Here is a 14840-nt window from a genome sequence, read left to right on the forward strand (position 1 = left end):
ATACAGGATATCAGTAATCATGACAGTGCCAACATTCTGATTGCAACCACATCTCTGGGCACAGCAATCAGCATCTGAATGCACAGTGCATAAAAACATCCCCTAACAGTTGGGGACAGGGAGATGTCTCTCAGCCTGACGGTCTGTATTCAATCCCCTGCACCCACATGATAGAAGGAGAGAACTGATCCCTCCAAGTTGTCCCTTTTGTAGCTCAAAAATGTCCTGAAACTCACTCAACTGTCTAGCCTAAGCTAGTGAAGTCTTGATTCTCTTGCCTTAGCTGCTAGGTGCTAGGATTATAGACAGTGTACCATACACTCTTGTTCTTGGGTATGTGATTTGTTTGTTTGTTTGAGACAGGGGTCCGCTGTGTAGCTTGAACCCACAGAGATCCACCTGCTTCTGTCTCCCTAGTTGGGGTTAAAGGTATACACCGCCTCACATGCTCTTTGTTTTGTTTTGTTAGAGACAGATCACCTGATGTAGCCCAGGCTAGCCTTGAACAAACGTACTCTCTCCACCTCTTGAGGGCTCATAGTATTATTACGCGTGGCGTACCTGCTACTGGGAGTTGAACCCAGGGCCCTGTGCCACAAGCCAGCCACTGGATTACGACTATGTGTCCAGGTGATGCTTATGGTCCAGTTACCACGCTTTAAGAACTGCGGTCTAGAATTAGATTCTGTAGCACTTATGCACTGGATCTGGTTTTAGAAGCTACCGATGTGACTCTATCACTATTCTCGGAGTCAGCCTTTGTCTCTACATCCAGACTCATTCCAGAGGTCCAGGCAGACCTGGTTTATGCAACCTATTGAACTAAACATCTTCAACTTTCAGACCCCTGCAAGGTCAAGCTAATCACTAATCACTTTCTTCATCTAGTGGCTGAGACACTTGCCTCATACTCCTTACTTTCTACAATATGGTCTTACACTTCGTCACTCTGCCTCACAACAGATGTTTGGCAGGCAGACAGAACAAATATTCTCCTTCTGCTGTTGAAAAGGAAACAGAAACTAGAAGGTCACTGGGACCGTGAGGTCACCCAGCTGCTTCTAGGGCCTTGGCCTTTAAAGCAGCCTCTGTCAGCCCTGTGGCCATGTGGCCTGATTGCAACATCCCTGTCTTTAGAGTAATGTGTGCAGATGTGTTTGTTTAGAGCAGCAGTTCACAACCTTCCCAGCGCTGGGCCCCTTTAGTGCAGTTCTCATGTTGTGGTGACCCCCGACCATAAAGTTATTTCATTGCTGCCTCATGACAGTAGTTCTGCTGCTGCTACGAATCTTATCCTGAATGTGACCGTCCCCATCCCCACCTCCACCCCCACCCCGGAAAGGGATCATGACCCATGGGTTGTTTAGATAGTAGGTAAGGACTTCCTTTCTGAGTTGGACATAGTGTCGTGTGCCTGCAACCCCCACCACTTGGGAGGTCAGGGAAGGAGGATTATGAGTTGAAGTCTGGAGTGTGCTACATGACGAGTCCCTGTGTCAAAAACCTGAAAACAAGGCTAAGCAGCACAGTGGTGTGCTCCTTTAACTCTGGCTAACAAGCAAAACCAAAGTGGGAGGGGCGTGTGCACCTTTATCCCAGTTCCTGGGAGGCAGAGCCAGGTGGACCTCTTCAGAGTTCAGAGGTTAAGAGGTCCTGAGTTCAATTCCCAGCAACCGCATGGTGGCTCATAATCATCTATAATGTGATATGGTGCCCTCTTCTGGCCTTCAGCCATACATGCAGGCAGAATAAATCTTTAAAAAAAAAAAAAAAAAGAGTTCACACCCCTCCCCCTTCTTCCTACTCCTCCACCCCTCACATACAGAGCATTCAAAAAGGTCCTACTCTGGCTCTCAGAGACAAACGACAAAATCCCAATGTTGCAGATAGGACGCACATGTCCTTTCAACTGTACAGTAAGTTGGGATCCAAACTAGACTTCCTCTTTGGTGCTCCCTTACGATGGCCTGTGTGTATGCCATTTGAGTTTGATTCTTCCAGGAATTTTATCCCCTTACGTTTCTTTTCTTTTAAATGCAAGGTTTTTGTACTGAATTCGTGATCCTCTTTGCCTCGGCCTCCTGAGCACTGGGTTACAGGTGTGCGTCATCGTACTGGCTATCGTCTGTTAATTCTTTGCACTCTTCTATCCCCAAATAAGTCACCTGTTGAATCCATTTCATCAGACTAGGGTGAGCCTGCATTGTCTCCCGAGACACGCCTCCTCTTTATGGGAAACGGGGCCTGTGCATTCCTTAGCAGGCAGGCAGACCCAGCTGTTCTTGCCCCATTGTTCTTTCTTTCTTCTCTAGATATGCAAGAGTTACAAAGGAGAGGGCCGAAAACAGACCTGCGGGCAGCCACAGCCATGCGAGAGACTCCACATCTGTGAGCACTTCACCCGGGGCAACTGCAGTTACCTCAACTGTCTCAGGTCTCACAACCTGATGGACAGAAAGGTGTTGACCATCATGAGGGAGCACGGGCTGAGTCCTGATGTGGTCCAGAACATCCAGGACATCTGCAACAACAAACACGCCAGGAGGAACCCGCCTGTCACGAGAGGTATGCCCTTTTCCTTTTTAATTGCGTGACTTGGCAAGTGGGGCACGATAAGTAACACCTTAACATCCTAGCACTCAGGAGACCGAGGCAGGCGGATCTCTGAGTTCGAGGCCAGCCTTCCCTATACAGTGAGTGAGCTCTAGGACAGCCAGGGCTACACAGAGAAACCTCATCTCAATAAACATGCAAGCAAACACACACAAAAAGAAGAAAGAAAAATTGCAAGGAAAGAAATCTGCCTGTAAGGCCTCAACTTTGCTATCTGCGTAGCACCACAAAGTACGACTGAAGTAATGATGTGCATGCAGTTTTAAGAGTGGCTGTATTCCCTCACTTTAGAAGAGCTTATCACAGTCCGGTGGGGGCAGCACACACTTCTATGTATAACAAACATCCCAGCACTCAGGAGGCAGAGGCAGGAGGATCTCTGAGTTGGACAGCAGCCTGTTCTACAGAGCTAGTTCCGGGACATCCAGGGCTACAGAGAGAAACCCTGTCTCAAAAAAAAAAAAAGTTTGCTTGGGGGTGGGGCATGTGTGCATTCATTAATTCCAGCACTTTGGAGAACGAGGCCTGGTCTATATAGAGAGACTTTGTCTGAGAAGCCAAACAGTTATTTTGATAGTTTATTTTTGTCCTTGAAGCTTTTTTTTTTTTTTTTAAATGGGAATCAAAAACATTTTTTGAGATTCAGAAATTTTTAGCCTTGGTCCAGTTGTTTAGTCTTGTTCTCTGTGTGTGCATTCGCACACTGGTGCACATGGATTGTTCTTAATGACAACTGTTCATTTATTTCGTGTGGAAGTCAGGACAGTTTTCAGGAGTTGGTTCCCCTTCTGTCTTCCAAGTCCTGGGGATGAGCTCAGGGTGGTGACTGGGAGCCATCTTTCCAGCCAATCACATACTCTTGATTATTTGTTTTAAGACAGAATCTCACTGTGCGGTACTAGCTGGACAGGACCTCACTAGATAGACCAGGCTAGCCTGAGCTCACACGGCGATGCTTGCCTGTCTCCTGAGTGCTGGGATTGAAGGCATGCACCACAGTGCCCCGCTCACGTTGCACGTTTTGTGGTTAAAGCATCTGCTGTGTGTATGGATGCGTTGTGATATTTTACACGCGTCCATCGAATCGTTCTCAAAACTGTCCTCCTATAAATATTTTATCATCTTAAAAGTTGTGCGTATGTGTATGGGAGCTGAGGTGGGTGTGTGCGTTTGAGTGCAGGTTACTGCAGAAGCCAGAGGTGTCAGCTGTCCTTGGAGATGGAGTTATAAGCAGTTGTGGGCAACCCAACATGGCTTTGTAAAAGCAGCAAGCTTTTTAAAGCAGTGATCTACCTCCCCAGCCCCTTTCTCTTTGAGACTTCATAATGGCCCGTACTGTGGCGTTACCTCATCTTGCTTGTTCAGTCATTGCTTGATGGACAGTGGTTTGTTTCTACACAGTAACCACCTCAGGAATAGCGCCACTGTGAATGTGGGTGCTCAAATGGTGCCTTGAGACTCTTCCTCTGGCTTTTTCAGGAGCACAAGAAGCCCATTTCTAGATCATTCCAATGCATTGGGTGGTTCGAGGAACTGCCATGCTGTTTTCCATAGCAGCTCTGCTGATTTCCTTCCTCCGGCCCAGTCCCATCCTCCATCCCCAAGACTCAGGATTCACTTTACTTCACTCAGTCCAAAGCGTTGATGAAACAGCCATCCTAAGGGATAAGAAACGATACTGTTTCTTAAGCGTTTTCATATAGCATACCGTGGTACTGATCTGAAAACTTTTGTCTTTTAATTTAAACTAAATTAAATTATTGTCTTAGTTAGGGCCACTATTGCTGTGATGAAACACTGTGACCAAAGCAACTTGGGGAGGAAAGGGTTTATTTATTTATTTGCCTTACACTTGCACACATCACGCTGTTCATCACGGAAGGAAGTCAGGGCAGGACCTCAAGCAGGACAGGGACTCAGAGGCCAGAAGCGGATGTAGAGACCATGGAGGTGTGCTGCTTACTGGCCTACTCACTCTTCCTCCCTCCCTCCCTCCCTCCCTTTCTTTCTTCCTTTTTTCTTTTTATCTTTTATTTGTTTGTTTGTTTGTTTGTTTGTTTATTTTGAGACAGGGTTACTCTGAGTACCTGGCTGTCCTCAAACTCCATCTGGAGGCCAGGCTAGCCTCAAATACAGTGATCCACCTGTCTCTACCTTCCTAGTGCTGGGTTTAATGGTGTACGCCACCATGGACCAGCTCAGTCTGCTTTCTTATAGAACCCAGAACTACCAGCCTAGGGGTAGAACCACCCACAGTGGACGGGGCCCTCCCTTATCAATCATTAATTAAGAAAATGCCCCACGGCTGGGTCTTATTGAGGCACCTTTTTCAGTTGAGGTTCCTGCCTCTCGGAAAACTCTAGCTTGTGTCAAGTTGACATAAGACACCACTGTACTATTTATTTATTTCGTGTGTGTGTATAGCCATATGAGTGGAGATCAGAGGACAGCTTACAGAAGTTCTCTCTTTCTCCAGATTAACCCCAAGTCATTCAGGCTTGGTTTTTATCCACGGAGCCATCTCACTGGCTCTGCTTGTCTTTGTAGAGGGGGTAGAGTAGAGGCCAAATTTATGAAGGGAGTAGAATCCCTGACTCTAAGATGCTGCAACGAAGCTACATCTCCTTGGAGAACGGTGTGTAGTTAACAGGAGACTTTGGCCCAGAACCCGTCATCGTTATTCCTCACAGCGAAACTGTGAATGGTGGTGAGTTTGTTATTTATTAATCTCACTTAGGGTAAGGAAACGAACGAGTGTTGTAAGTGTCAGGCAGCTTTAAATCACGCTTAGAAGGCCAGACAGTGCTGTGAAGATTCCACAGAAAGCCATGTTTTCGAGCGGAGCACACGTATGCCCGTCTTCCATGCCACCGTGCTCTGAACAGAGAGTGTCTTCAGAGGTCTGTGAGCGGCCCACAGTGTGTGGGAGAGATGTGTATATTATAGTCACTTCCAGTTAGGCTGTGCAGTTAGACATCGTGAAGGGGGAGGCTTGCTTCTGCTACATTACTGCTGACACCTTTCCTCTACCAGGACAGTACATAAACACCCACCACCCGCCTACACCCACCGCCCGCCTACACCCACCGCCCGCCTCACCCACCGCCCGCCTACACCCACCGCCCGCCTACACACACCCCCCGCCTACACACACACCGCCCGCCTACACACCGCCCGCCTACACACACACCTTCCGCCTACACCCACACCTTTCAATGCCTTCCTGAAACAGACGGACTTCACACACCAGGTCACTCCTGCCGGCTTCACTGCTCCCTCGCAGATAGGACTTTTCTAGAGAGAAGACGCTGCTTCAGCAGTGTTTCTAGGTTTCTTTTTTTCCTCTTCAATATTCATAGTGTAGGGTAGGCTAGTCTAGAACTTGCTGCATAGCCAAGGCTGGACCCCTGCCTCAGCATTCCAAGCACTGTAATTATAGGCACGAGCAGCCCCGACTGCCTTCAATTTCGGCTCTTCATAATAAGTTTGGGCACTTGTTGTGGTAAATATTAATTGGGGGTTTCTACTCTACCTTAAATCATTTAGTTTCCAAATACAAAACTTATATTTATAATAAGCCTTAAAGCACTAGAGCTGGGCAGATATCAACCCTCTGTGCTCTTTTGTCTACTTCCCTGTCAGTAACACTGAGATACAACTTGTCATGTTCCCCCTGGGCCGCTCCTACTCCAGCAGGCTGGCCCTCATGGCCATGTGCTCATGTTGAGATCCACCTACCCCATGGTTCCTTTCCTTCTTGCCTCTCTCCTTTCAGTCACCCCGCCCACCTCTCTCCTGCCCAGGCCCAAGCTGTAAGCATCTTTATTCAAACAGTAGTTTTAAATTAAGGGTTTAGGTTTTGCACAACAAAAGCTGTAAGATTCACTGTCTGGAGGCAACTAGACCATTACTGTACACAGCAACAACTAAACCTCAGGAGGCACTGAGGGAGCTAGAGGAAGAAGCCTGGAAAGCTTGTGGCTTAGATGAAGTCCTTGCTTGAGTCAGCAGTCTTTTACCGGCTGGTTTCAGTGTTAGAAATGCCTGTTCAGGAACCCAGATCACACTGAGTGACATCTCTGCCACTTCTCTCCTTTGCTGCACTTCAGCTGTCATTCACTGTAGTAATGAACACTAACTCAGGACTAGAGTCGGGAGACACCCCACCTGGGGTCTTGGGGAATGGAGTTCTCACTAAGTTCTAGGATCGGCTAGAAGAGCTTTGGGGTCCTCCCTTGTCTTAGCCACGTATTGCTGTTGCCGTGGACTCTGCCAGGCCGCAGGTTCAGCCTACGGTTTGCAGCCACCGGTTAGAAAACTCCTATGATAGAACTCACTTACAAGGCTGGACAAGCAGAGAGAACAGAGAGGTAGGAACTGACCTGAGCTTCAATTTTCTCTTTGGGTTTCTCTTTCCAGCTGCCCATCCACACCGCAGAGGCGGCGCACACAGAGACAGAAGCAAAAGCAGAGACCGCCTCCTTCACAGCAGTCTAGAATTTCTCTCACCTGTTGTCTCACCTCTGGGATCTGGTCCGCCTAGCCCAGATGTCACCAGCTGTAAAGATTCCCTGGAGGATGTGTCTGCGGATGTCACCCAGAAGTTCAAGTACCTGGGGACTCACGACCGTGCGCAGCTCTCCCCAGTCTCATCTAAGGCTGCTGGTGTCCGAGGACCCAGTCAAATGAGAGCAAGCCAGGAGTTTTCAGAGGATGGGGATCTAGATGACATATTTTCTAGGAATCGTTCTGATTCATCATCATCAAGTCGAGCCTCCGCTGCCAAGGTGGCACAAAGAAATGAAGCTGTGGCCATGAAAATGGGCATGGAGGTCAAGGGCAAGAAGGAGGCTCCAGACATCGATCGGGTCCCATTTTTAAATAGTTATATTGATGGGGTGACCACGGAAAAAGCATCGGTCTCAGGAATTCTAGGCGAAAAGTTCACAGCCAACGATCTAGAAAATTTGCTATTACTTAACGACACTTGGAAGAGTGCGGCTAAGCCCCAGGATCTGCAGACCACAGGCAGAATCACTGACAGTGGCCAAGACAAGGCATTCCTGCAGAATAAATATGGAGGAAACCCAGTGTGGGCAAGTGCATCCACCCATAATGCCCCAAATGGCTCTAGTCAAATTATGGATGAAACTCCTAATGTCTCTAAAAGTAGTACCAGTGGTTTTGCCATAAAACCAGCAATTGCTGGAGAGAAAGAAGCAGTCTATTCTGGAGTTCAGAGCCCGAGAAGCCAGGTCCTGGCTATGCCTGGGGAGACTACTACCCCTGTACAGAGCAACAGGCTGCCTCAGTCGCCTCTGTCTTCCTCAAGCCACAGAGCTGCAGCCTCCGGGAGCCCTGGCAAGAACTCCACCCACACCTCTGTGAGCCCAGCCAGCGACTCTTCAAGGATGACATCAGACCCCGATGAGTGTAAGTGGCCTAGGGGACTCGCAAGGCTTGAGTGCACAGGGAAAGACAAACGCAACACCATGGCATTGAATCACCTACCTGAGAATTGCTGTCATTTCTTAGCCTCCGGTACCCTGGTGTCCACAATTCATTCTACAGAAGGGCTGTGCAGGCTCTCAGGAGCATCCCGAATCCAGGGATGCCCATGAGGGTGGACCCCATTTATGACATCTTCCTCAGTGAGGCCGGATTCCTCATTTCTGATATACATTGTTTGTTTTGCAGATCTCCTACGCTACATCCTAAATCCCTTATTTAGGATGGATAATCATGGCCCGAAGGAAATCTGTCAGGACCATCTGTACAAGGGCTGTCAACAGAGTAAGCTGCGTCCCCCGTAAGATGTCTTTAGCCGCTGTGGATGCTGCTGCTGTGCGCGTGGCACGCATCAGTACTCGCTGGAGAGCATGCTGTCGCTTTTGAGTGATCTAGGGAATTGGATCATAGGGTGATTCTGTTTAATGTTTGGAGAAGACATTTCCATCGTGGCTCAGCTATTTTTCTAGTCCCTCCCCTTTTACTCCTTTCCTCTTGCTGTCTCTTCAGTCTTTTTTTTTTTTTTTAAATCGTTTACAATATTGTGTGTGTGTGTGTGTAATGCAATTTTTATTTTCATAAACACACCTATTACCCCCTCTCATTCCTGTCCCTCACTCCCTGAACCATCCCCTTTTCCAACGAGCCCTCCAACAAGTGTGTTCGGTTTTTTTTTAATGACCCACTGTATTTAATCAAGATGGCTTGCATAAGCACAAGTGTGGGGCAATTGACATCTGAAATATAAATTAAGAAATTATCCAATTAAAACAAAAACAACAAAAATAAGCAAATGCATGGCACCTAATCCAAATTGGGTATCAGGTACCAGCCTAAGGAATTCACGATGCCAGTCAGATCAGAATGGAGTGAGAGCAGTTAGTGGGATTCATTCTAGAAGAGATGACAGGCTAAGACTTCAAAGGAAGACAAGGGGCTGTCTATCCTACAGAGCTCCTAGTCTCGGCCAGAAAGGGGTGCAGGTCCTCTGGCACTGGAGTTACAGATGGTTGTAAGAGGCCATGTGGGTGCTGGGACTCGATCCCAGGCCATCTGGAAGAGCAGCCAGCTAAGCCATCTCTCCAACCCAGATTTTATTTTCTAATGGGTTTCCGTGGGAACCAGAGTAAATGACACACAATCCAAACAGGGAGCAAAATGACGGGTGGGATAGCGTGGTCTTGACCGAAAAATCAGTAGTGGAGTTGAACAGTGATCTTGAATTGCTTAGGAACCCCAGCACTTGACCGTAAAACCCTTCTTATCGTTGTAGGCCACTGTGACAGGAGCCATTTCCATCTGCCCTACCGGTGGCAGATGTTCATATATACCACTTGGAGGGACTTCCAGGACATGGAGTCTATCGAGCAGGCCTATTGTGATCCCCACGTTGAACTGTAAGTTGGTGGCTGTCTCTAACTAACGGGATCTGCAAGCTGAACAGAGGGGAGTTTCAAGCTCGGCCTGTGGTACACCAAGCTGCTTGGTGCTAGAGTCTCTGGGAAGATTTAGTCACTCGAGTGACATAACAATGATGTGAGTGTTTGATCCATAGCCGTGTCTTGTGGAAAAGCACAGTACAGAGAATAGCCCACCACTATTAAAAACAGTAAAGGAGGCCAGGGAGATGGCTTAGCGCACGAAAGCGCTTGTCCCCAAAGCCTGACAACCTGGCTTTGCTCCCTGGAAGTCATGAAGAAACCAGATGAGGTGGCCATTCAGCCCAGGGTATGCCACATAACAGGAGAAAGAAGAAAGGCCCTGCTCCAGGAAGGCGAAAAGAGAGAACAGCTCTAGCAAATTGTCCTCTGCCTTCTAATTGTGTGTTGTGTTCTGTGTGTCTCACTTCTGGGACACTTGAGACAGGTGATTCTCAGCCTCACCTGCATGGTGAGTTCATGTCAGCAAGAGAGAGACCCTGTCTCAAAAAAACAAAAAAAAAAAAAACAAAAAACAAAAAAACCCAAACAAACAAAACCCATGATGGACTAAAGTTTGACCTCTAACCTTCCTGCACACATGTGCACATGCACACACACCCCACACACACAATTTGAATAAGTCTGTGGTCTAGTACAGACATTTGATATGTACCTACACTTTTGTGTGTGCCATCTCTGTGTTCTAGAGGCCTCTAAGAAGGTGCCTTGGATTTCTGCGTTTGCTGCCAGGGTTGGCGAGGGTGGTAGCCACATGACCACACTTACTTTTGGTGTGCAAGAAAGTGAATTTAGATAGAATTCTGTGTTGCTTCATTCTGCCACTAGGGGGCGGCATTAGCAGTTCTCGTATGTAGATGAGATTCTTTTTGCCTGATGCTCTCCCCCTCTCCCTCCAACAATTCCTTCTTCATAAATCCAGCTCTCAATCTTGAAATTACTGGTGTTTAATTTGTGAGGAGGAGTTCGGAGCGTGGTAACTGGTGGAGTTCCTTCAGGTCCTAGCAACACACTGCAGGCTTTGTGAAGCCTATCACTAGCTCTTCGCCCACCATATAGGTGGGGAAACTGAGGCTTTGGCTCTTAAACAATGAGCCTGCAGTGCTAACTTTATTCAGAGACCATTAAAAAGTTTCTGAGGTTTTTTTGGGGAAAAAAAGAGTAGAATTTGTTGGGCTGGAGAGATGGCTCAGTGGTTAAAAGTGGTTAAGGACTGCTCTTCCAGAGGTCCTGAGTTCAATTCCCAGCAACCACATGGTGGCTCACAACCATCTGTAGTGGGATCTGATGCCCTCTTCTGGTGTGTCTGATGACAGCTACAGTGTATTTGTATAAAATAAATAAATCTTAAAAAAACAAACAAACAAACAGAACAGCAGCTCTCAAGCTTTCACTCAACAACATCAGAGCATCAACTCTATTGAAGCATATTGAGGGTCTGTGTATGTTGACGAGGGCTCAGCAGATAAAAGTCACAGCTGTGTAATCAGGGTGAACTAAGTTCAACTCTCAGAGTACACTGGGGAAGGCGAGAATTGACCTCTACGTGTAGTAGTTCTCTGACCTCCATGCATGTGCTTGTATGCACACGCCATACACACATACACATATGCATACATGTATACACACACACATCATGCACATACATAATGCACATAAAAACACACATCATATACATAAATACACATACATACATGCACATCTTATATACACACACTATACTTACTCTACTGATGTAAGTGAACTCATACACATCCTATCAATTGCACACACATCACATGTCATATACACAACACATCATACACACACACACACACACACACACACACCATAGACACACCCCCTCACATCACACGTAAAGAACTCATACAACACACAAATAGAAATGAAGTCTGTTGTAAAGTTATGTAAAGAACTGTAAAGAAAGCTATCTTGTGGGGCTGAAGAGATGGCTCAGTGGTTAAGAGCACTGACTGCTCTTAGGTCCTGAGTTCAATTCCCAGCAACCACATGGTGGCTCACAACCATCTATAATGAGATCTGGTGCCCTCTTCTGGCCTGCAGACATATATGCAGGTAGAACACTGCATACATAGTAAATAAATCTTTAAAAAATAAATAAATAAATAAATAAGTAAATCTTTAAAAAAAAGAAAGCTATCTTGTACACATGGAAGTAGGAAAGCAAAAAAGGTAAGTGGTGGGTTTTTCGCTTTGTTTTCTGAAGTAGGGTTTCTCTGTGTACCCCTGACTGTCCTGGAACTTGCTCTGTACCAGGCTGGCCTTGAACTCAGATCTCCCTGTCTCTACCTCCTGGATGCTGAGATGCTGAGATTAAAAGCATTTGCCACCAAGCCTGGTCCCCCCCCTTTTTTTTTTTTTTTTTTTTTTTTTTTGATAGTGTTTTACTATTGCTATGATATTTGACCTTGTCACTCCTCTTATAGTTTCTACGTTATTTAGACTATTTGAATTACAATAAATGTGGCTTTTTTATTTTAGTTGAAAAAATGAGTTTCTAAACACTAAGCCAATTTGTTTTATGAACAGTTTTATTCTTTCTATGGGGAGGGGGAAATCACTTTACATTTTCCCTTTATGTAAAGATTTTTTAAATTTCTTTAATGTGTATGAATGATTTTGGCCATTTGCATGTGTGGATTTCTTGAAGTTGCAAATGGTTGTGAGTTACCATGTGAGTTCAGGAAATTGAACCCACGTCCTCCGTAAGAGCAGCCAGTGCTCTTAACCAGCCACTGAGCCTTTCTCCAGCCACTGGGAACCTTTTTTTTTTTTTTTTTTTTTTTTTTTTTTTTTTTTTGAGCTGGGGGCTGAACCCCGGGCTTTGCGCTTCTTGGGCAAGGGCCCTACCCCTGCGCGAAATCCCCCCCCCCCCCCCTTTTTTTTTTTTTTTTTATGAGGGAAAAAATGAATCTCTTTTGCATTTATTCATTCATTCATTCATTCATTCATTCATTCATTCATTATTAAGGCCTCACTGTGTAGACCAGGCTGGCCTCCAACTTAGAGACTCCTCTGCCTCAGTTTCCTGAGTCCTGGGATTAAAATGCACCACCACACCCAGCAGGATTGTCTTTTTTGGGAAACCATTACCTGTTGTCTTAGTTAGGTTGTTACTGCTATGGACAGACACATGACCAGGCAACTCAGGTTAAGAGGTTCAGTTTATTATCATCAAGGCAAGAGCATGGCAGCATCCAGGCAGGCATGATGCAGGAGGAGCTGAGAGTTCTACATCTTCATCTGAAGGCCGCTAGGAGTAAGGTCTTAAAGCCTACCCCCAGACTGACACACTTCCTCCAAAAAGGCTACAGCTCCTAATAGTGCCACTCCCTGGGCCAAGCATATTCAAACCGCCACACATATGTTGTACAGACAAGTTACCTGTCTGTATTTCAGGGTTTTGTTTATTATGTGTTAGACCGGGAGCTGTGCAAAGGGAATTTAGGCTCAATCCCCAATACCACTTAGAATGCAAAGAGTCAGAGAGAAATGGAGACAGAACATTTAAAGACCCATTGCAGCCCTAAAATTTAAATTCTATGGTCATGGTAGGGGTAACCAGAATGCTGGAAATAGAGGTCACTGAAGTGAACTTTCTATCTTTCTCTCGAAGCATTTTGATAGAAAACCATCAGATCAATTTCCAGAAAATGACCTGTGACTCCTACCCCATCCGACGCCTCTCCACTCCTTCATCTGTGGAAAAGCTACTTAGTTCTGTCTTCGCCACCAAGTGGATTTGGTATTGGAAGAATGAATTTAATGAATATATCCAGTATGGGAATGAGGTGAGTACCATTTCCCTTTGAGGGGGAAGAAGCCCCTTGGGAGGCTTTTTCACTTAGGAGACCCAGTTCAGTCATATGTCCCTCTTTCTCATTCTGAAAGATGCCCAGAGCTGTGAATTAGCTTTCTGTGTATCAGTTCCAAATATACAGCCAGCACAAAGGATGGAAATGAGGACTTAGGAGACCGGGGGAGAGGGATGTCTCCAAGGCTGTTGTACTGGCTGAACACCTTAACCTGCTCTAACCACATCTGGTCACCAGGATTCAGTCAGAGTTTGGACTTACACGAACTTGACACTTCTAGGCTGACCCACAGCCTAGTAAGAAGGAGTAGAATCTGGATAAGCTGAGCATCTGTCCTTTTGTGAAAATGTCTTTTTCTTTGATTCATAGCTTTAAAGGGGTGAGGGATAGGAAAAGGCAGAGCAAGAAATGTCTTCGAATCAAAATGACTTTGAAAGAAACAAATGAAGCCAAGAGTAAAGGACAAAGAAATGACAATGAGGTTCTTTGTAGTTTGAAGTGAGGGGACATCGGAGCTGCCAAAAGCAAAGAAAGATGCATTAGAAGGACCCAGTGCCTCTATGAGAAACACCTTACCTGCAGGGCAGGGAGGCCACTGGGAGGCCACCATGCCTGCTGAAGTGTAATGTGTCCTACGGAGACATTACAGACATTACGGAAGAGACAAGGGTGCTGTGGGGAGGCTGTGTGCAGTAGGTATGTGGTAGGGACGGGGGTCTACAAGGGTCCCTCCATCCTCAGTGCTGCACACAGTGCTTTCCAAAGGTCTCAGCAGCACACACATTCTATCAAAGAATCTTCCAAGGAACCTAAATGAGCAAGGAGTGGGGCAGAGTTGCTGTTTTGAAATAGGCTCGGTGCCAGACCTGATGTCTCGGTCCCTGTATTGATCTGCGTTCCCTCGAGGCCAGGCGGAACAGAGTTCTGTCCACAGTGGGCTCCTGTGACACGGGACTGTCCAGACTCTCTCGTGGTCAAGCCAAACATGCTGTTAAAGTGTAGTGCATGGACGTGATTTTGTCAAGTGCTATGGGAGTAGACATTATAAGCCCAAATTAATTAACCTTGGGAAAGATGAAAATAAACTATAGGCTCTTGGTTCCTATGTTATGTGTTCAATGTTCTGTCAGATAAGGAAGAAAGATCAGGAAACATTTATCCTAGTGACACTAGTGCCAGAGACCAGAAAGAGCTATCAGTAGAGAATAGGAGGTATTTAAATTTAAATTTAGAGCCACTGACTAAGGTGCCTGTCACCAAACCTGAGAACCTGACTTCCATTTCCCCCCCAGAAGTAAGTAAATGTAATTTAAACATCAAGTATGTCTAGTTCTGTAGATGACATTTCCTAATAAAACATCGAGAAACTTCACCCACAACCATAAGGGTGCATGAAATCCTATCACTGGCCACACCAGCCAGCCTCGGCTGCATACTGAGACCA

General features: G+C 46.2%; 1 protein-coding gene across 1 annotated transcript in view; it reads left to right on the forward strand.

The window, feature by feature from the left end:
• The window catches only part of Zc3hav1 (zinc finger CCCH-type containing, antiviral 1), a 46943-nt gene that overhangs the window by 17684 nt on the left and 14419 nt on the right, over positions 1–14840 (forward strand). The window contains exons 3-7 of the mRNA XM_032906737.1: positions 2313–2565; positions 7033–8046; positions 8311–8406; positions 9395–9518; positions 13198–13372. Coding sequence (XP_032762628.1) covers positions 2313–2565; positions 7033–8046; positions 8311–8406; positions 9395–9518; positions 13198–13372 — 1662 coding nt within the window. The remainder of the gene's footprint in view (positions 1–2312; positions 2566–7032; positions 8047–8310; positions 8407–9394; positions 9519–13197; positions 13373–14840) is intronic.

This window comes from Rattus rattus, chromosome 6, assembly GCF_011064425.1.
Source record: "Rattus rattus isolate New Zealand chromosome 6, Rrattus_CSIRO_v1, whole genome shotgun sequence".
NCBI classification, from domain to species: Eukaryota; Metazoa; Chordata; class Mammalia; order Rodentia; family Muridae; genus Rattus; species Rattus rattus.